This window comes from Bombus pyrosoma, linkage group LG2 (assembly GCF_014825855.1).
Source record: "Bombus pyrosoma isolate SC7728 linkage group LG2, ASM1482585v1, whole genome shotgun sequence".
NCBI lineage: Eukaryota > Metazoa > Arthropoda > Insecta > Hymenoptera > Apidae > Bombus > Bombus pyrosoma.
Window position 1 is genome coordinate 7,949,143 of NC_057771.1, and position 22,869 is coordinate 7,972,011.

The 22,869-nt window shown below is 40.5% G+C and overlaps 1 protein-coding gene and 1 long non-coding RNA gene across 4 annotated transcripts in view; one reads left to right on the plus strand and one right to left on the minus strand.

The window, feature by feature from the left end:
- The window catches only part of LOC122575639 (CD151 antigen-like), a 90,740-nt gene that overhangs the window by 33,625 nt on the left and 34,246 nt on the right, over positions 1 to 22,869 (plus strand). For 2 of the 3 annotated variants that reach the window (XM_043744908.1, XM_043744918.1), the window contains one exon: positions 19,841 to 20,033. In XM_043744908.1, the coding sequence (XP_043600843.1) occupies positions 19,841 to 20,033 (193 nt within the window). Of the gene's footprint in view, positions 1 to 18,005; positions 18,029 to 19,840; positions 20,034 to 22,869 lie in introns of those variants that run through there. The other variant, XM_043744925.1, reaches the window with a different exon arrangement.
- Positions 10,200 to 15,633, minus strand: LOC122575663. The gene is made up of 2 exons (XR_006319498.1): positions 12,950 to 15,633; positions 10,200 to 12,858 (listed from the first exon to the last, which is right to left on the minus strand). It is a non-coding gene; the product is annotated as an uncharacterized LOC122575663 (long non-coding RNA).

Sequence of the window (22,869 nt, forward strand, 5' to 3'; positions counted from 1 at the left end):
CACGTCGAACAGGTTGTGCGATTGCTTGTGAAACTCTGCCTCGATCCGATAGTTTAACGCGACACGACGCTCTTCATCCATCGATTCTTCTACCAAGCAACTTTTTAATGGACGAGAATTTCCGTTCGGGAAAATTAAGCTGAACGATGTCGTTTCGTTCGAAAGCTACCTTGTTCGAGTTCAGGATTCTTCCTTTATAACCGTACTCGTATTATACCTAGAGGTAGTTGGCGATATCGCCGTCTAAGAAGCTTCGAATAATATTGAAATAAAAAACGAGGTAGACGAACGAAAGAGGCTGAGGGATAGAGGACCGTTTCAGACTCAATGGATAACCGCGTGCACCGACGAACCTTCTCTTCGTCGGTGAATGCAGAGGATGAGGACTCTAAAGCAGGAAGGCATCTCGTTTAGAACCGTGGAGATTATTTTCTTACCGTTTATTCCAACTTGCCAGGAGATATTCGAATCTTTATCCCTTCGTTCCTCCGAGTGGGTCAAACCCGAAACTCTTCCCTTTCAAACTGAAAGCTGTAGATCCTATTCACGACCGCACGGTACACGGCAGTGTCATTCTATCGACCAGAGACGGTTACAAGCGTTGGTAATTTTGCAGAGAATCACGAATGCATCTTACTCTTAGAATTCTCGTACACTAGCCTGCTCAAAATTATTCGAGTACTTTTTTTATTTTTCATAAAATAGACAAGCCTGGCGCAGGTCAAATGTCGTTCTGTACGATGGAACTTTAATTACACGCAGTTTCTCTTTATTATAGTTCGGTATACTCTTCCAACGATCATTTTCTTTCGTTGTTACGACTAAGTGGACTATACACAATTCTTAGCAACGCGTCAACAAGAATTTATTCAGATGCTTATTTTCGAGGTTTTAACATTTTTCTCCATAGTCCCGGAAAGTACCCTACATGTTGCAAGGTGACGTACTTGCAACTTACTTGCAAGGTTATTTTCTTTGGAATATTTCCTCGCGCCGAGCGAACGTAAGCCGCCTCTTTTGCGACCGCGTTTTCTTACGCCACGGCGTTAAAGCGTAATTTCCTTGTTGTCGATCAAGAAAAGGTGTTAGTACGCGGCGTCGAGCCGAAGGTTTTCTTCTTCTAGCTCGATTAACGTTCCCTCTCCCCAGCCGTGGAAATAACTTGCTCGCGTTCGCCTGATTACACTCGGCTCTGCCACCTGCTCGATGAAAAAGGGCCGCGAATGAAAATACGATTTCCACGCAACGTCGTGTCTCTTGAAATTGTTGTTGCGCGTACGATGATGGAACATCGTTCGACGGCTCAAAGAAAAGAATTCCAACCTTCTTTTCTCTTCTTTCCTACGACAGTCGGACGTTTAGTCGTTCATTTTTTTCTTTTCCACCGGCGACTCAGCGAAGCTCATCTGTCACGGAACAACGTGAGGTTCGTCGTTTCTTCTCGCTTCCGCGAGTCGAACAAATTGTACCTGGCAGCGGGACACGTCCGTTGAGTAATGGGCTAACAGAGGGGAGGCTCGCACCCCTTGTCGCACGTCGAAAGTCAGCGCAGGATCGCTCTTATGTTTCTCTACCATCGGCTGCGCCGGCACGCCTTTTCGATGAATACGCGCGCCGTGTTTCATTCTCTTTGGCCATTGTGTACGAGCAGCGAGAGGCAAATGGAAATATCACTATTTGAATAAAAGGACAGGGCTACGGTTATTTATTTTCCCTTCCTAATAGCCGGAACCGGTGAATCCAAGAATGATGGGACTGAAGCACGCGGACACTGTTTTGATTAGAGCCCGTGGTGGCTTCACCGTGTACCGGCAATGTGTCACGACAGAATGAAATGTCATCCCTGCTGCTTTCGTTCTGTACGATCTCGTCGAATGGACGTAGGTGGCAGCGTACAAACACTACCCGATTTGAATAACACAATTGGAAACACAGTGTTACCAGGAAATTCGTCAACTGACTCCTCCTACCTTCTCCTTTTTTTTCTTTTTTTTTTTTTTGTGGGAGAGAGATGAGACTTTGTTGGTAGTTTGGGGACCATAGAAACAAGTTGGAATAGTTTCATTGCTTTCATACAGTTATTATCGTTCGTTTGTTCGTATCAACCGAGCAAGCCAAATTATTTTCGAAGGTTTTGTAATTTTTTAATGTACCTGCTCGCTCGTAAAGGTAAAATCAAAAGATCGTTAGGGATTGTTATTAAAGCTTCTACATGATACTATCTATACGATTGCGATAGAAAAGTTTATGTATTTCGTGTTGTATAATAAAAATCACATCAAGTATAAATAATCAAATGAAATCTGTATCTTCTATGCGAGTGATCTGTCGTAGATTTTAAAATGGAAAAATAACGAGTATCGACGTAACCAAAAGCGAGTCCCCAAGGGAGTTGAGAGTTTGTAGGGATCAGAGGGATACTAAGTAGGCGGGAGGGAATCCAAGGCACGATCCTCCATTACGTCGCCAATTGGATTTTCATTCTTTTGGGGCGCACCACGTGTAATCCGCCGTATTGCCTGTCGGGGTTTTCTGCGGAGGAAGTCGATGGTTTAACAAGTTTTCAGTTCCCGAGATTGCTAATTGTGCAAGCATTAACTCGCAATTAAAGTTTCCCTCGTTAAATCAGGCTTGTATTCGCGCCGTGTCAATAAGCGTCAAACTAGACTTTATCTTCTTCGACGTTACGATCTTTAGTCAGCTCTTTCGAGCAGATATCTTGACTCTACCTTACATCAAAGAACGAAGAATTCCTTGACGAAGAGGATTAAATCGCGCATATTGTATTTATGCGAGAAGCTCATGGCAAAAGTTAACGTTGAGTCTGCCATCGATGAATCGGGAAAAACAATTTTTGCAGGCCTCCGCAGTATCTCGCTTTCCACCGTGAAAACAGTATTTTATGAAAGTCTTAAAAGGATTAAATCTCATCAAAGAATAGAAATATTTTTTCCTTACCGAAATACGATGCCCTTTCTATCGACTAATGCCGAATATTCTTCTGCGATCGCTGCATCGCGATATTTTGCGAGAGTACGTAATACGACGAAGCATATAACACAAAGGACATAATGAAACGAGTGCTACGATTACTAAAAACGCTACGAACTTTCCGATAACGATATTAGAACAAACACGGATTTCCGTACATTAAGTTGGAGAATAGAGAAATTTCGATTCACAGAAACATAGACACGAACGTTTTCACGTGTCGTTACGAAGTTCGTTCTACTCGAGTTGCACATTTTGTGCCCTTAAACTGTCAAGTTTCGTGATAATTCTTTCGATCGAGTTCCATTTTCGAAGGAGAAAGGGAATTGTATGCAAAGCTGAGAACTATGCTCCGATGCTACCTTCCAATAGGTATTTTCAGTGCGACCAAGCGAGACTGATCCTCTTACGGACTGAGAAAAGTGATCGTAAAGATTTTAATCCTCCCAACCAGTGGATCCTTCTCGAGAATAACACCGAGGAAACCGAATTCGATTTACTTCTACGTGTAATATCGAAGTATCGTAGCGAATTTCATATCGGTGACAGGAGATGAAATAGAGAAAGCCCGTTTCGGATGATAAAATGCCACGTATGACATTTCGAGTATGAAAATTTTCATACCACTAGGATGCGGCAGCTACGAAAATGTTTCTTCCTTTACCATCTCTTCTCTATAGAAAAGTTTTCTTTTCCTATTGGGTTGGCATCTAAATGATCGCGTGAATTTTGTCATTAGTTGGTATTGACAAATTGACGATATATTCGATAGGTGCTCGTTATAGTTTGCTTGCATCTGGTTAAACATCGTCCGAGACTCGTAGATGCTAATCTCGTCCAGAAGGACGAAACATTATTTTATTTCTCGTTTATTTCATTTCATATATCCTGTTCGTATGTTTACTAATCCTTTTAACGAATCTACAACTAAACAATTATATCTGTACAATTGAATAGCTTCTTATTACGTATTTAGAATTCCGGACCATTCTTGATTGCAAGCTTCGGCTATCGACGTTTGTTCTCTCTTCGCCCCCTTTTCACGAATTTTTAACCACCACCCAAGCGACGGAAGGAACTTTTTTAAGAGACGTGCACGGAATTCGTTAGCATACAGGAAGCAATTGCTTCGCGTTCGAACGAAATTTGTCACGAAAGCAATTGACGTTCACCAAAGCGTGTTTCTTCTTTCACGGAAGAACGACCAGCATGTGTTTTCCTTTCGGTCGAAGAACACGTCTCGTTAAAACAAATCGCATTTTATAATGTCGTCGGAGATCTAGTCAAAGGTAAATTCTTTATTCTATCGAAGAGTCAATTCGGCCGACGAATGTTGTTCGTGTCCTACGCAAACGGTAAACTTCCTCGGCTTCCGGAAGGATCCGTGCGAAGGTTTCGCGTACCGAGGCGACCCGACTTCGATGCTAGTGGTATTCAAAGTACGGAACTTAATGGATTCGGCGAACTCGAATGCTGCTTTCAACCAGCCGTCTGGATGCCGTTTTGTTTGCTTTCCGTCGTATCTTTTTCTCTCTCTCTCTCTCTCTCTTTCTCTCTCTCTCTCTGCCAGTGAACAGATCCCATAAATAAGTTTCGATCTCGAGTTGAACGGTTGCGATCGTATCGAACGAAGCTATCGACCCTTTTACCACGATAAATGCAAAAAGAATGGTGGATTTTATATTCCGCGATAAATCCACGGGAACAAAGTAAATCGATGGTCAAATGCTATCGTGAGTCATCGTAGACGATCCACCGATGGGACGTATTCGTCGTTTAAATCAAATGTTTGCGCAACGTGTCATCGGCTTATTGACTCCGCGACGATAAACAGTCCATTTCCAAACATATTCCCTAAATCTGTGTATACGTACTCTTAAAAGAAAGAGCAAAGAGAGGAAAGAGGGGAAAAATACGTTGGGAAATCACCCGATCGAAAATGTTTTACGAACAGAGAGCAAACATATATCTTCGCCATCATTCGCGCGCCAGCTTAATCGATATCTGGTGAAACAGGTGAATCTAATTTGACGCATCATTCGCGTTCACATACGGGTGAAAACAATAATACTGACATTTAGTTATCATAGAAAACCTATTAGTTTATCCTGCGAAATTCAAGCAAATCTATCTCATTGTCGACGTATCACACGAACGTGACTCGACGTGGGACAAATAAAGCGATCTTTGAACGCGCTATCGTTACTGTTTTTGCAACATTTCCATCGACGCGAGCATGAGCGCATCCGTTGCGCCCCTTATGCAAATAGGCGAATATTTCAAACGTTTGTCCAGTCTCGACCAACGACCGCCTCTGGAAGCGAAATACACAGGTAGATGGTAAACACCGCTTTCGCGTAACCGTACGCGAACAATCCTTGAACACGCTGTCTCTCGATTCGCCTGGAAGTCGTTACCAGAGACAGCAAGAGAGCAGCAGATTATAGCGGCAGCTTCGTCCGCACGAAGGGAAACGATGCAGCGTTTCGTGTTCGTCCACCATAATCTCCACCCCTGACTTTCCCCGCTTTAACTTGCACCGGACTAGGGGGAGGAATAGAAAGGAAGAGGACGCTATCTCGAGGCAGAGATTGCTCTGCCCGCGTCTCGTTGTTCCCTACGATTTACCCCGACGAGATTACCCTTTGCATGCTCTCCAGTCGCTTTAACTTTTATCCCTCTTCCATGGCTCAGATTCCTGCGACATTCATCTCGCCTTTTTACCGCTACGTTAACCACCATTTTTGCGGTTACTCCCTTCGCCAACTCGTCACATCGACAACCACTCCGTTATATCGATAAGCCACGTTGACGTGAACCGCAGTTTATAAATATACCAAGTATCCCGAGTCATCGATAGTGAATTGTCTGTTATTTCATAGGAAATTTAAACGAAGACCTACGATTTTCTCAGTTACGTTTTTCGTATGGAAATGGGATTACGAAATACGAAATCGTATCGACGATTTCTTTTTTTCTTTTTCATAATCGTTATAGACGATGGAGTTTCTTTCAGATTATCGTTAAACTAATGTTTAAATGTTTGTTCACTAATAACAATTATCGACGAAAGACTTTCCCTTTTTATTGTTTTCGATCATCCACCGTTTGAAGGAATAAGAAAACTTTTCAACGTAACTGTTACCCTTCCATGAACTTGAGACTTTGAAGCGAGAATGTAAATGCAAGACAGCAGGATCTCGTGTATTAATGTACTTGCATCAATTTTAATTAATAAGTACAACATTCAGGAATCATTGTTGGAAATGAGGCCTCGTTGCACTACACGAGAAGGCTAGTTCATTTTTCTAATTGAACTGGTTGCCACTGGGGACACACGCTGCTAGATTAATACGCAAGTGAGATTGCAAGCTTTCCGCGGTTATTATCCTCTTCGTAATTACGAAGTGGCGATTGTTTAACAAGTATAAGCAGTGCTGGGGTTATTTTAATTAAATTAATATTCGTCGTATCCTGTGCCGTGATCCTACAGCTTTTAGTTCCGATATACATATTAGCAAGCTGGAAATTCTCGTCGTCGGATATTGTTCGCAGACCGTCGTTCCGTTTCTCAGTCTCCTCGAAGGACGTCGCTCGTCGATTTCTGTTTGCACTTAGACGAGCACATAATTAGTCGAATCTTGGCGTCGAATCGCGGAAGTAATTCCTGCCGAAGGAACAAGCTTCCTTCGATCGTTTCCTGAGCACATAATTATCGACGTCGTGTCCTTACGGAAACGAACCTGAATTTATCGTATGGTTTTAATTACGCGTATATAATTGTTCACGGAGAAATTCGGACGCTACATTATTTATACGTCTTACTCGAATCATTTTGAAATTTCATTAGCACCGCAATGAGACTGAAGTATCATGAGTATGCATTAGGTTGTCCGAAAAGTGTCTTTCTTTCGCGAACGTGTTTTTTACAACAGTGCACCTTCATATAAACGTGAAACCAAGTCTGCAAAATGTCGCGGTGTTTATCTCAACGTAACAAAATGGGTCGTACGTAATTCGACAAAATAATATAAAACAATTAAACGTTGTGTGTCTATTATTCCCTCATAAAACGAAAGAAAATTTTCGGACAACCTCATATGTCGGTACAGTACAATCGGTAAAGGAACAAATGTGAAAAACTATACAAAAATTACCTACGAAGTATTTGATGCAAACGTGTATCTCACGGAAATGATAAAAATATTTGAGCAGTTAATTGTCCATTATAATAACGTGATATAAAATGTTCTGTTCAGTGTTTTTAACACTCGATAGAATTGTGTGATAATTAATCGGTCCTTGGTTAAATAAACTTTCACGATAAATATTTTTATACATTTTCAGATTGGATCAAATTTTGTCAATGCAATCCCGACAGTCGTGCCTCACTGCAGTGTTAATGATATCTGAAAATGTTTTCTGCAACGCGGATTTGAAAGCTTTGCGAACCACTGTATATACATTTTGGACTTTGTTGCAAACTCTAGCAATATCGTCATGAAAATCATGTCTCATTATAGTTTTAATGAAACTTGGAAAACTTTCGTATAACGCACGTGATGTATTCATAGAAATCGTCCGTGATAAATGTTCGAGTATTTTCCTCAGCCACTGCAAATATGTCCATATTGAAATTTACGAGAGTACGTGGATATTGTAAGTGGAACGGTATTAAATAATTACAACTGCGCTGAATTTAAGCTGCATTAAATTCTCATACGCTTGAACAGTATCCATTAGTCGGTTAATGCATCCATGTTGAGCCAACAATTGTTTGTACTTAATAAGATAAAGAGCACTTAACACGATGTTCAGCCTTCGTCGATGGATGATCGATTAATATGCGTCATTGTCGTGCGTATCGGTTTTAATTAGAGAAAACATACTCGTGATCGATTCGTCTGTAGTTAAACATGTGTAGAGCAGAGGGAATGGTCGCATAACTCTCACTCGATCCGGTTCTACTGTAATCAAGACGTCGCTGCCGGCTGATCGCCGAGGGCAAGTCTTTCCCGCGTTCACGGTATTTTTCTTCTCCGCCCACACAGGTGTATATAACTTTATACTGCATAGTATCGTACATGCGTCCTACGTACTGTTCTCCATTATCACGAATGGTCAATTTCAAGAGAAAGTAGACTGCAGCAGATTTTAAACGGTATAATCTTTTGTTATCTTTCGATTTACTATGATTGTGTTTTTTAAAGTTCCAGTGAAACAATGTAGCGAATGTACGTAGTTTTCGTAACTTTTGCTGTACAATATGGCTATAATAACTTACTTGGTACTTTTATAATTCCTGCAGCTTCCGCGTTCCGCACGGTATAATTTCCATAGTTTTACAATTCTAGCTTTTTAGTGGATCTTTTTATAAGTCTCGATTTACTATCCTTGCGTAACAAAATAAAAAATTACGTAATTATTTTATAAGATAATATTAACCGTATTATGTATAATTTTTATATAACGCGTGTCTCAATTACTCGCCTGTAGATTTCTATCTTCTTACGCCAATCGGAGTTTTCTCCCATCTATAATAAATAATAATCGTAATAACAATAATATACGTATGTAATCTGGGAAAGGTGTCGGGACAGAATCGAGCCAACGACCGCTGTGTACAATCCTCTATCGGAGATTTAAAAATTCAGTCGGGTTTCCTCCGTTTCGACTAGACGATCGTGTCGAAATAGATTCCGTTTTTCGATAAGGTATTCGATCAGGATTGAGAATCCGTTTGCAACGGGGAGTGCAATCCAATAGTCCAACCACGACTGTCACTCTGCACACTATCAACGAAATTCGTTTGCGTCAATAGGAACGTGGATGAGATCGAGAAAAAGGTGTGCACATGTGCCTGGTCTGAGCGCACGGGTTTATTCGTTAATTGTGCGGTTCGATGGGAAAAAAGGGAAGCCGATCAGCAAATTGCGGCTAATTCAATGTCACGGTCACCGATTCGAGAACGTATTAACCCTTCAAGAAGTCTCGGCTCGTTAAATCCACGCCTAGTTTGCAAAACTGTGTTCCTAGCCGTCCGTAATTGTCCCGTTATTCGTGAAACTAGGAAAAAGTCTCGTAAACGATCCTCTACGCTAATACTACGAAATATCCAAACATTCTAGCCGATTTATATTTTTAGCAATGGTACACGAATGTTAGGAAAATGAAACTAGAGATAGAAACGAAATTAGAAAGCTGGAAATCAATGAGAACGTCCAAAAGCATCGAGCAATTTATTTCGTAAAGAAATAATCATTTTCAAATAAATTTAAAAAATAAATAACAGCTGTATTAAAATTGTGGACACGGTTTATCGATGTATCTGTCCTTCAAATAATTTTCGTTCGTGCATAACTTTTTACTTGTGATCCTGTAACTAAATAACACGCTGTTGAAAATAATCAAATAGCCAGATATTTTAGAGCGCTAATATATCAGTATATCTCTCTCTTTTATCGTTTGGAAAATTAGTCTCGTATGGAATACGGATTTTCACGATTGTGCGTCTATAGGGCGCGAATATATTTGATTTTCAAAGGCAAAGGGTGGGAACGTTTTATGGTTTGTACCGTAAAATCGATTCAGCTGGTGGATGTATAATATAATTTTATAACGCGATAAGGGAAATAGGAACGAATACCGGTTGCATGTTCCATCGGATACATAGCCCGCGAGCTTTATCAACGTTCGTTCGATCAAAATCATTACGTGTTTCCAATGGTTTACTTTGTAGACTGGCCGGAGCAATTAGCGCACGGAAATCACTGCCGTTCGGAAAAATATCGCCGCTAGTTATCACGTGTTATAGTATAAAGGCAGAGAAATGATAAAGAAAAGCGCTTTCAGTATTCATCGGCGATATTAATTGCAACTTTGATCCAACGTCCATCATATTTTCATTTGAATTCCTTTGAATGGCCATTGTAACGATTTCGTGGATTAAATTTACGTCGTTCGAAGTTACGCGTTACAGGTTTCGGTTACAGCCAGAGAAAATAATCTTTTTATGTTTATTCGTATAAAATATGATGTAGAAAATTGAATATAGGTATTTTGTACAAATAAAATTCTATTGTATTTTTAAACAATTAACACGAGTATGATTATTCTAATGAATATATTTATTCAAATCAAATATCATCTGGAAGATTGAATACACATATTCTTTTATTTTTCCAATACTTTGTAAATATTTTTATTTATTTTAATACGTGATTTCATATCGTAGCGTGTAATAAAAAATTGTATGTTACCCAGTATCATCAATCCGTTCCTGATATTTCTGATATAAAAAGATTTTTCTGTTTCCAATAGCTCAATTTCGTATCGCGGTATTAGTAGACCGCGAATTTTCATGGAAAATTTAAAGACGCGACGATATATAAGATATCCAACATACAGTACTTTCTAGTAACTATCAGTTAATACGATATTTAATGTATCGACTTTCTATACGATTTTCAAACGATTTTCTATACCTACATTCTACCTGTTTAATTGTACCTATTCAGACAAACACGAACTTGCATAAATATCCACAGACTAAATATTAGAATACGGATTTTATCCGACTAATTAACCCGTTGGAAACACCGCGCGGAGTAAACCGAGGCTAGCAAAAGGATAAAAAATGTCTAGATCAGATCTACGGTGACCGTATCCAGGAAAGATCGGAGGTGGTGAGCCGCGAAGGATTTTTACGAGCGGCTAGCGTGTGCACGTAACAACCTGGCGAACGTAATTCTCGTATTTCGAGGGGGAAACGACGTAAAGACGAAACGAGTGTCCTTTACGATCCCTTAAATGCCTCGTGTTATTTCCAACAGGCGGACGATATTCAGCGTAATAACGCGATAAATAACGGGTCGTAACTTCCGTATACGTAGATAGTTGCCGCGCGTACTATTCGGCCAGGTCTCTTTATTCCGGGGCACGTTGGTTTATAAACGTTAATTACGTGTCCCCCCGTAGCACTGCAACCGCTTGCTTAGCTTTGCAGGAAGCGACGCGAAACACCAGTTGCCAACGCCGCTTTCTTGCAGTTCTTCAGTCGCTGGTCGCGGCAAAAAGGAATAACTTGTTATTGCAAAAAAAGAACGTGCGCCTCGTTCTGTGACACGACGAAAAAAGAAGCTGCACTTTGCGGAATCGATCTTCGTAGCTCAGAATCGTCTATGGACAACCGGTTTCTCCGGTCGAAACGTATCTAAGCGTAGGAAGTTTTAGAAAATTGAACTAATCATTTCACAAACCATTACAGTGGAATTTCTAGTATCCGTACTAATGGAGAGAGACATAATCGTTGGGACGATGGAATTTTCGGTTAATAGAATCCGCGTCTTTTCGGAATATTTGAAAATAAGATGGTCGTTCATCGTCATTTTCAATGTAATCTTCTTGCTTTCAACACGGGAACTTAAAGTGTTGACAATATGTATGGAAAATTCCAAATGTTTCGAGATATTAGCGTTATAATATATATATTTAGATAGTGACATTTCTTTATCGCTGATTCATTACCATAATTGCAAAACAGAGCGCGGGTATTTATTTTTCAATACCATGCAAGTTCTTCTACTTCTTGAAACAGCCGAGTAATTTCCAATTACATGTTCCTGTTCTTGACGTCATTAATTATCTACCTTCTCTAACTTCTGAAGTATTTTCTTTCCTCTCGGCGCTCGATACAAGACATTTTCTCTTTGATGTCATTATATACAAAATATTAACGTGTGCGATATTAGCTTCGTACTAAAGCAATAAGAAAGTGATATGAAATAACAGTAAGAACGTATAAACGTTGTCAAAGACACAAGCGAAAAATTGAGCCGCTTAATTAAAGTAATCTGACTTGCGCTATGCGACTTTCACAGACTATCCTCGCTACTCACATTATTTACCATCCGCTGTCCGAAGAAATTTCATTCAGAACAGCCGTTTAATTCAAATAACTTAACGCGTGCTATTAATCCAAAGCCAAGTTCAAATTGCTTGACCAATTTGAACGAGGCTTCGCCAACAAGTTAGCTAGACGCAGCCCGTTGCGTGCGATCACCAATTTCTACGGGATAAGACGATTGTAACTTTACGACCACGCGAAACGCGATTAAGCAAACCTTCTTGATTTACCTTTCCTTCGTCGAGGTTAGATCGTCGCACCCACACAACGTCAAGTTGCAAAAGGGGAAAGCGATTCACGGAACTGCGTGAGATCGAGGGCGATCGTTCTTCCCGGAAGCGGAGGAAAATTCGAAACGCGCCCGAGCATCGAAGAAGATCGCCACGGTTTGTCCGTATAACGTCGGACAGATTCCGCTTGTTCCCGGGTTGTGCGAGTCGCATTATCCAATTTTCCATGGTGCTACGAGGTGCAATTGCACGCAGAGGCGGATGGCGTGGGCCGGTGTACTCGTTCGTCGGCTGGTTCCCGCGTTGTACGTTTGCCCGTGTGGCGGCTGCCTCCAGCTGGTGCGCGATGGAACCTGCGGTCGAATCGGTCGCTAGTAAATCGAGAGCTGCGATAAAATCGATACCGCGTAGATCCAACGTTTTTTTGTCCCCCCCGCGAAGCTTTCGGTCACTGTAAATGATACCATATTACGTGGGAACGATAGCCTCGCGTAATTGAAATGGAGACTGCGCAACGGGCCGATTGGAATCGAGCAAAGGCTAATAGAGAGATGTGGAAGATATCTCTGACCACTACGATTTGTTATAATAGTTCCATTTGAATTTGAACAAAGTGTAGAAATTTGTGACGAATTGGTAATTACAAGCGGTACTTACTATCTTCCTGTAGAAAGAAAATTCCAAAAGGAAAGGTTCCAGCATCTTTAACTTTTGTTCAATACGTTCCGGTCCCTGTAAACCAAATATTCGTCGACTTACACGATTCTTCCCAGTGTAATTATATCGTGGAAGAATTATGTCTAATTAAATCGTAAAGTTGTACCTGCGAAGCTTCCGATCAAAGAACGCAGATACAGGACACGTTAATTAATTTCCCTTGAAAGACGAGGTCTAAAACGTAGATGTCATAGCGAGTTACACGTAAAAGGAGGAAAGTATTACGAGAAAATACGAAACCTAGGCAATAGCGCGGATAGTCTGGCAAATACCAACGAGCACACTGGTGTCATTCATAAAGATGAAAAAGACGAAGATCGATATATCGGTACATACAGGCTCTCTTCAAAGTTGCTTAGTCAAAGAACGAGCTGCGGTTTGGAAACATCGACGGATGATTTACGATGGTTCGATACAGGAGAAAGGGCAAAATACCTGACTCTAAAGAATACTTCCATACGTCGAGGCGCGTTCTTTTTTCTCCCATTTCGGATGAAAGAATTTTCGATTACTTTGAGTTAACGAGCGATCGCGTAAAGTCAGCCAATCTATCTACCACGCTGCTTCTGCTGTGTGTTTCGTCTTCATCGACGAAATTTCACGGGGCGGAGTTCATGGAATAAAGGATGAAAGGGGCGTTCGGATTACGGTTCTGACTTAAACCGAGCGTGCCAGGAATCCCCTGTGATGCTTTATGTTTTCGTCGATACGTGATCCCACATCGTACGATCTTCGTACGTCGTCCATCGTTCTCGTTGTTAAAGCGAGCCATTTATCTTGCAGTCTGCGAGCTCGTTCGAAATTCCTTTGAATAAAGTCTCCTCCGTCGTGCCGTTTAATCCAATCGAGGACCAAGCAAATCGTAGTTTATCGTAATGTTGCAAACAAAATAGTAGCAACATTGTAAAACCATAGAATTATCATTGAATGGTAAAATTATAGAATCCGTAATTAAGCGAGTTTTTCGGTGAAACACAGAATCGAAGAAAGGCATTGGATGATAGAAGTTTTCAACTCTGACGCGAAGTTGGATTCTCCTGGTCGAACTCCATAACCTGTTCCATTCTTCTTTTCCGATACTATGGATTGATTTAAGAAGATCTTGATGCGATAGCTTAGCTTCATTCGACAGGTCGGTTACTGCTTCTCCGACCATAATCCAACTCGAAAGCAGAGATTGGCCGTATCTTTGGTTGGTCATTCCGGATGAACCGCAGATGGAAACAATCTTTATAGCTTTCGCGCGTGAATGAATCGTTCACGATGCATGTCCGAAGTGTAAAGTTTAAATTCGCCTCTACACGGCAACGAGTATCCTTTTGAGGCGTTAATGGCTCTTGTAGATCGATCGATAAAGGTAAACGACGTGTCCCGATACGACCAGACCGTTTAACACCTTGGAGGCTGGTGTGTTTGCAAATGTGAAACCTGTCGCAGGAACCAACCAATAAAAAGAAGACCGGGGTCTCTGAATGGCCGGCAAGGTTAATACGATTGGATGATTGGCTCGATTAGCAAATTGGCTGGCGACGTGTAGGACATTGGGATAAATGAGGATATGTCTATGCTGGGAACATGGCACTGCCGCAAATTGATGGGAAGGGATCGAACGACAGCCTCGATGTCATCGCTGATATATTATGAGACATGGTTTTCGATAGGTGGGCTTACGTGCGCGTGTCAGCTCGACAATTAACGCGACCCTTGTAGAGTTGCACCAAAGGGCCAAAGGGTAGTAGATGGGGTCCCTAAAAAATGGAATTCAAGCAACGCGATCGAATACCCTTTTTTTTTCTATTATTCACCTCCGCTCTTTCCAGGTGAATCGTCCAACGATCAAATTTCGCGAATCGTTCGCGTCCCATGACGCGTCTCGCGCATCCTACGGTAATTTTTATCTATTTATCGTTTAATACGATCGATCGAGCTACAGTTTCTTGAAAATAACGTGTGTTTCATGGAGTAGGAATAATGCGATTGAAGACTTTATGATAGAGGAGCAATAATACGATAAGTTACGTTTTCTATTTTTCACAGAGCAGTTTTAAAATTCAGCAGGTTGTTGATGGATAATTAAAATGTTAATAAAATTATTCGTTTATTTGTATCTCACAGAGACCAGAAAAGTAGTTGAACGTCGTATGCTAGTAACACATCTGCGGTAAATATCTTGTAACGTGTATATACATCTTCAAATTGGTCTCAAAATTTGCCAATATAGTCGTAACACGTCGCGTCTCGTTACAGTGTCGATGAAATTTCAAAATACGTGTAACACATGAAGCATAGACCTAAAAGTTTTCTATGATAAATATCCAAACACTTTCCCGAGCCAGTGTACGACATACGCGCAATACAATTTGTTCGTCTTGGAAAATGAATTATAACAGTAAATATCGCCAAAGATCCAACGATATAGATAAATCGCGAAAAGGATTTACGTAATTTTCGCGTAGTTTCTCGGTAGAAGATAACCATTCAAAATGCATCGATATTTCTCCATTTATTTCTCCTAGATTGTCTGTAAAAACAAATACCAGGATGCATATAGATGCGTCATCGCGAACGTGGGCCGTGACTTTCAGCGTGGGCGACGGAGGTGTAGCTGAAAGCTGAGGAGCGTAGCACGTGGGTTAGCAGAAGAGCCGTATCGGGTGAACGGCGCGTGGCAGATGAATTTTTTCATGTCACCGCCATTGATTATTTTCACTATTCGTTATCCCGAAGATACATACATTTGTATCTCGTTAAGCAAACCATTTCGATGGTTCTGTTAAAAGCATCGTCTCATCTTGAACGTTCGTTGCCTTATAAATCCATAAATGGATTCTTCGTCTTAATTTGATAGCTGTATTTACGAGTAGCGGTGTATAATTGAATATACTACTAGGCATTAGGGTTATAAAATAATAATTATATTAATACATTTGAGAACTTGAAAGGGATAGTACTTAGATGGATCGTCATAATATTCGTCGTGTTTTATTAGGTTGTCCGAAAAGTTTCTTTCGTTTCATAAGGTGATAATAGACGAACGACAACTTCTGTTTTATATTATTTTATCGAATTAGGTGTGATCCATTTCGTTCTATTTCTATTATTATGTTCGTGTATAATTCAATAAACTAATATGAAACAAAAAATATTGTGCGTCTATTATTTCCTTATAAAACGAAAGAAACTTTCCGGACAACCTAATACCTAGTTGCATTAGTTACATTACCGTTAAACTCGTGCTATATAGTCGTGACGCAACTAGAACGCAAGAAACTAATTATAAATATTTCATTCGAGTTAATTTAACGCGACGAAGTTAAAGTAGCACAGGGCTACAGCAACCATAATAATCTACTTAATATCATATAATAAGTTTTGCTACTTTTACCCTCCAACGGATCAAAATATTTATGCCAAAACCTCGTTACTTATCTCTTAACAGCACGTTTGAATATTCTCCAGTGACGATTCGTTAAAATAAAGCCTTCTATCCCCATTACCGCGAGATATCGAGCGGAAATAGTAAGTTTCCTCATCTTGGGATTTCCTCCCCCTGCGGCCTTTACTCTTCCGATCTGTTTGAGTTTTTCGTTCGGGAAAGCTGTTGTTTACCACGTTGTTCCGCGATCTATATCTTCGTTCCGTTGCTTTGTTCCGCTGCTTTGTTCCGCGGGACGTTGGCATAATGAACGATACTTGCAGGAAACTTTGCCGGTTCTCTTACCTCTTTGCATTTCCCGTTCTCGATGTAACAGCGCGAAAACTATCATCCTGAAATTTTCTGCGTATTTCAACGAATTACAGCTGTCCCCCGGACTGGAAGTGAATAACGTATTCGCTGGAATAACGTCAGCCGCACGACGATCCTCTGTGGTAAAATAAAACACGATAGCTTTTTCGATGAATCGAAAAAATCCCGGTTGACATTAAGGGCTATATTGCTACCTGTCCGAAAAAAGTAACAACGGAAGTGGAAAATATTCGAGCGATAAACAGACAAAATAATATAAGCAAAAAGCATGCAAAGGCCAACAACTGCGAAGGGTTATTCAGCCCATTGCGCGTTAAAAGTTGCAAGCGTTGCTGAAAGAAGAAGGTAGACGAAACCGAAGAAAAGGAGAGAAAAATATATAAATTCCCGTTCATAAGTATTAGGGATACCTGCTGGTCGTGTACAGAATGTCATGGTCGATCCAAATTGTTACAGTCGAAATTAAAGATTACTCGGAAAAGATTTAGAAGAAAATAGCGAATCAACAGTTAATTATACGTTGACTCCTATGTAATTCTTTGTTCTAACATTTATTTTTAAAAAATGGGGATGAATTGAACAGTTCAATCGGCTGTTAAAATTGTCTGCATATTCGATTGTTGCAGCGTCTCTATAATTTCAAAAACGTTATTAAAATATTGCTTCTTAGTAGTTTCTTTTACAAAAATCTCACGATCTATCAGCCATTTACGAGAAGCATAATCCTTAGCCCCAACCAATTCTTTTCGTTTTTACGATCACACGAAGATACTATCTACTTTTCATAAAGTAACGTTGAAATAATATAATCCGACAAAAATATACTTTTTTCCCGAGATCTTCGTATATAATCGATGAGCCTTTTATTACGACATCGAACATATCGCTTCTTCGCAGCCCATTATTCCAAGCGAGGTTTAATAATCTTCTAACGGTTTGTCAGGTTATTTATATACCTTGTATTTCTCTAATTGTCCTAACTCTAATATGTATTTGCGAACGGTAATGCACTTGCATTGAGGCGGCGGGAACTTCTCTTTATTCTCTGCTCGCGGTCGAAACTACTTCGCCCACACGAGTATGACGGGTCACACCCATTTAATTTCGCGGTTTCTCTTCTTTCATCTCCCCTCTTCAGGTTGCTCGAGCATCGCTCGCAATCAGTTCTTCCACGGTCTTCCTCCGCATTCGACCATCTCCACCTCCGTCGCGTCGCGTTTCGCCTCCCTTCGTTTGTTCTCATTAGTCCGCCATTTATCCTTCGTCTCATTCAACTTCGCGGTTCACCGAAATCCCCACGAAGAATGGCCTGGCCAATTGCGTCTTCGTTGGCGCCCGGCCCAATTGTTTCTCGATCGGCTACGTTCTAATTGCGGAAACACAATTAGCGCGAATAAATAACCAACCAGCCAGCCAGCCAGCCAGCCAGCCAGCCAGGTGCGGTTTCTAATTAATTCTCCGCAGGTTGTTATCGGCCAGTGAACGAATCGTCGCCGCGTTTTATCTGTCGCGTTGTTCAATTGAAATCTTCAATACCGTAAATAATGGACTTGCTTCGATCAGTTCGCGTTTGTAGAAGAGTACAATTAATTTGAATGCTTGAAAGGTGGTAGGTTGTAAAATAGTTCGTTAAATGTATAAGGAATCTAAAAATTTGATAACAGTTGATAAAATATATATAATAATTTAGTATATTGTAGGGATAATAGTAATTGCTAGAGTGTGCAATTTTATTCGTTGATAGGAAACTTAAAGCTGATAGAATACGCGGAATGCGCGTAACATGCAAAAGTATCAAAAACAAATTTCTATTTAGGTTCTGTTCTTTTATTCGCCCTTTACAAGAATACAATTATACTTAAATTTATACTTATAAAACAATTATACTTAAAAAGGAAATATTACCAATTCTTCGTCAGATCGGAAGAAATGTGAAGATGGAAGGGCTATTGAATTTAATCATCATCTAGAGAGCTGGAATCGATGCCTTTTGATATCGCTTCGACCAAGATACGTGGCGAGCTAATCGAATGCATAGGAAAGAAATTGCACAAGAGAGGTCGACTATACGATGGCTGGAATCGAGTTCGGGTCTCACTGTCACGAAGATAGTACCGACCGATTTCGTGCACGCGACCAAAGTGAGGAAAAGGGGTTACAGGAGCAGAAAAGGGATAGAGCGAAGGGAGAGAAACGATCGATCGAAAGCTGCATTCCTTGGCGAAGTGAAAGAATCGGTTCGTGCCAACCTATGCCGCTTTTCTTTCGAAGCGCTGAAGAGTTACTTACACTTCCTTGACGTAGATCCTTTGCCACTACACGCCATATTTTCTTTTCATTTCATTCCACTTTGTCACTGTTTCACCGTCTCTTGCTCGCCGTTTCTATTTAATAGAAGAAACTCGTGGAAAATTATAGAACAGGGCGAAACCGTGAAAACACTAAAATTACTCTTTATTAAAAATATTTTTTATTAAAATATACTCGTCTCTAAAAATTCATTTCGAATCATACTGAGAGAACGAAACGTTTAACGAAAATACCATGTATAATAAAACGTCGAAAAAGGTCGAGTGCGACAGATAAATGAGTAATTATATATTTTTTACTTTTTAATAACATTTTTAATACATAAATATAGTATCCTTTACTTTCCTGTATAAACGGACCACAATTGTTTCCATAACTAAACCACTTTCTTCAAATTTGACTACAAATACAACTGTCCGATGATTTATATACGTTTTCCGAAAAAATCTCCTCCGCTTCATTTGCTCCGATATTTGTTCGAATATGCTCCCTGTTCTTTATTGAATGTATCCAATTTGTTCTGCGAAGTCAGTCAGATATCTACTGCTGGATCGCTACGAGGTACCTTGAAAAACGGACCGGATATCGTAAGCGACGTACCAGTCAAATATAAGGGGTGAAATCTATCGGATTCTCGTGTCTGTGGCCGTTTGGTCGGAAATGCTAGCGGCGCGTGGTGTCCGCTGGCCTGCCGCCAGGGACCGGAAGGGACGCTCGAAGATAGATTTACTCGCGATTCGAGCGGAGTACGGCTACCCCTAAAACCGTATTCCGAACGCGAAGAGTCGCTATCTCGATAGCCGCCGCCGGAAGAAATACAATTTCGTGTCGGCGACAAGATCCAGTTCCATCCGTTCTACCTCGGTTTTCATTCGAGAAACGACTATCCTTCTTCGTCTATAAAAATCACTAATCCGATGGAATTCCGTGTGCTTTCAGAGTTAGTGACGAGGTGACGACGACGACCACGGGCACGACGGAGACACACGAAGAAGAAACGAATCAACCAATCATGGCTAAAAGCGCCGAGAGACTTCCTGGTACGTCCACCAGGCTGAGGACCCGAGACGACGGCTGCTGTTCGGTGAATTTCCTGAAATACGTTCTACACATCTACAACGTGGTGTTATTCGTAAGTAACGTAAAGTCATGTGCTTTGATATATCTTTGATATATTCTGTGCGTTATATCGAGCGAAATACAAAATGGACAGTGCATTGTCAGCGACCGACGGGGCAAACCATTTACGTTCTCGCCCAGCTCGGCTGACGTTTACAATCGGCCACGTCCTCTGCAACGATGTCGTTTCGGCCTCGTAAACGCCCCCTTTTAATTGTTATGGCTTCAACCACCCGCCGACATCGATGAAACCAACCGCAGCTAGATCCTCGGCTCGATCAACGAACCGTGAGCCGGTTCTTCGTATTCCAAAAAAATCCGCGCAACGTTCCGAGTGTTAGGACACCGAGCTGACGCAGCGATTGATCTGATCGAAAGTAGGTTCGTATGCTTGGACGTGCGTATCGACTATCTTTGTCAGTCTGAAGTAAACTTGTGGTACATTTGGTTTTTCTTTTATGGGAAAAATACAGTACAAACAGCAAACGAATGTTTATTCTTCGAGGAGAGGCTGCTGTTCGAAAAAGAAAGCACCGAAGAATTCCCTAAACGAAAAGAAATCCGATTCTTTGAGCAAGCTTAGAAGACATCCTGATAAGTTTATTCGTGAAAGATCAAAGAAAATTATTGGATGGAACAGTGCATACATACGAATCCATTTTCCGAAATATCTTGCAAATCGTCACAAAATCGGCACGATTTTATCAAACCATTTAATACTACGACCACGCTGTACTTGAAACTTCTTTCGAGCTTCCATTGAAATTTCATCGTATTAGCCCGTTATAGCTTTCTATTTTATAGTATTTAGCGTATTAGTAAAAATTAACGAGAAAATAACTGGCCTCGAATTAACATTTTACGCCCCGGACAAAATTCAAGTCCCTTCTTTCTGCTTAAACTCTCTGAAATTTCTGTTTGCGTGATATAAGGGCGTATATTTTCAAACTTCGTGAATTTCTTCGTCCAAAAGTACGTCGAAAGAGAGGTATACCGGAAAAATTAACGAGGCAATTCACGCGCAAACCCACGGGGACATTTCCTTAACGGAAACAAGGTTTCGCGTTTCGTCCCATGGATGTACGAGCGTTGTAAACAGCCGGTGAAACATCGTGACCCATCGTGATACATCCCATAAAATGCTAATGAAGTCCGCGTGGTAAGGTGCAGCCGCGGGCCGGGAATGAAAGCGTCGAAAGGCGAAAGAAGGAGAGGAATGGAAAAAAGAGCAGAAAGATCTCTGAATCGATCGGTAGCCCTTACCACAGAGCATCGCAGTTTAATGCATAAAATGTCGACGCCTCGTTGAGAAGCGGGTCCCACCGAAGACGTCCGTGAGATTAAAATTAAGCGAGGAACTTGCTCGAGCCTTGTACCCTGTTATTGCCGCCGCCTTCTCGCGCAGTCTCATTTTTCATAATTTTGCCTGCACGTGCACCGTTTCCCTTGTGTATGACAGATGTTCTATTCTTGTTATTTTATCGAAAATGATCGTCGCATTCGCCATTCCAGCAGTCATAGAAAAGAATAGTGAAATTTCTATGATTGCGAATGAAATTCTATCGTAAATTGCGTGGGGTAGAACAGTGGGTGTAGTTGATAGGAAAACAATCGCGATTTTTAAAAAAATTCGTATATTTATTCGACTGATCTGTAAGAGAGATAAAATATTTGTGTTTATAAACTAAACAAAAAAGAAAAAAAAATAATTAAAAAGGGAGATGAAATAAGTAAAATTCTTCGAATACGATAGGATCTCGAATCAATTAATTGCTTTACATTTTTCTGAATTTACTCGAAATTAATCTAATACATAAAATTATTTCGCTGAATGCAATAAATTTGTATATTAAAATTTTCTGCGATGAAAGCTACTCAGACGCCAGAGCTACTAAAGTTCTCCGTTAGATTATGATAATGAAATGAAAATTCAGCCTCTTTTTTAGAGACGAATGGGCATGCTGGAGCTTCTGAAATTCTCTACGTTCTACTAGATCGTGATAATGAAAAAAAATTCAAAGACGAACCGCGTCAACCGAGATTGGCCGTAACGTTACACGTTAACGTTTTCTTGTCATGTTCCTGTGCTTTGATTATGTGAAATTTTCACTGATGATATGCTTTAAAAGCGAGTAAAATGCAATGCAAGTTACATCAAACAAAAACTAGATTATTAAAAAACAGTCGTAACAGAGGAATACGTTATGTTACGTTGTAAAGAAGTTATTCTGTTATGTAGATCGCTGAAACGTGGATGTGTGTGATTTAATTATAATCTTTCATTACATCAGCTCTCACAGTGATCATTTTAATAAATTAAAAAGCGTAAAATGATAATAACGTTACAAACATATTTTTTTGTTTTAACCATTTACACCAGACTTTACAATTCTTTATTTTCCAATCTTCTCTTCTATCGATTCTAAGAAATTCACGGAAATTAATTACTAGCTTTTAAAGAAGACCAACGTCGATCATACTCATACTCTAATACAACTGTAAAGCAAAAAGTTGATCAGATTAGTTTTCTAATCTAATAATCTAAGAAACGTTCGTCCAAGCTTCATCTAAGAAACTCCATACGTACAGACTACAAATGCATTTCGAAATATTTGACTTTCACTCCTACTTGCTCCCGACCCCAGTCTATCCTACGTCTGATTATTCCCGAGCGATCATGTCTATTGGTATACTCGTCGAAATTGGAAAATCGCCGCGATGATCGTCGCTCTGGTCAGAGCAGCCGCAAGATTCGATCGAGCTGAATGGCTGACTTTAAACTCGCTTGGTAATAAGGCTCGATAATGCAGGGATAATGCAACAATAACCTCGCGGGAACAATGGCCGCG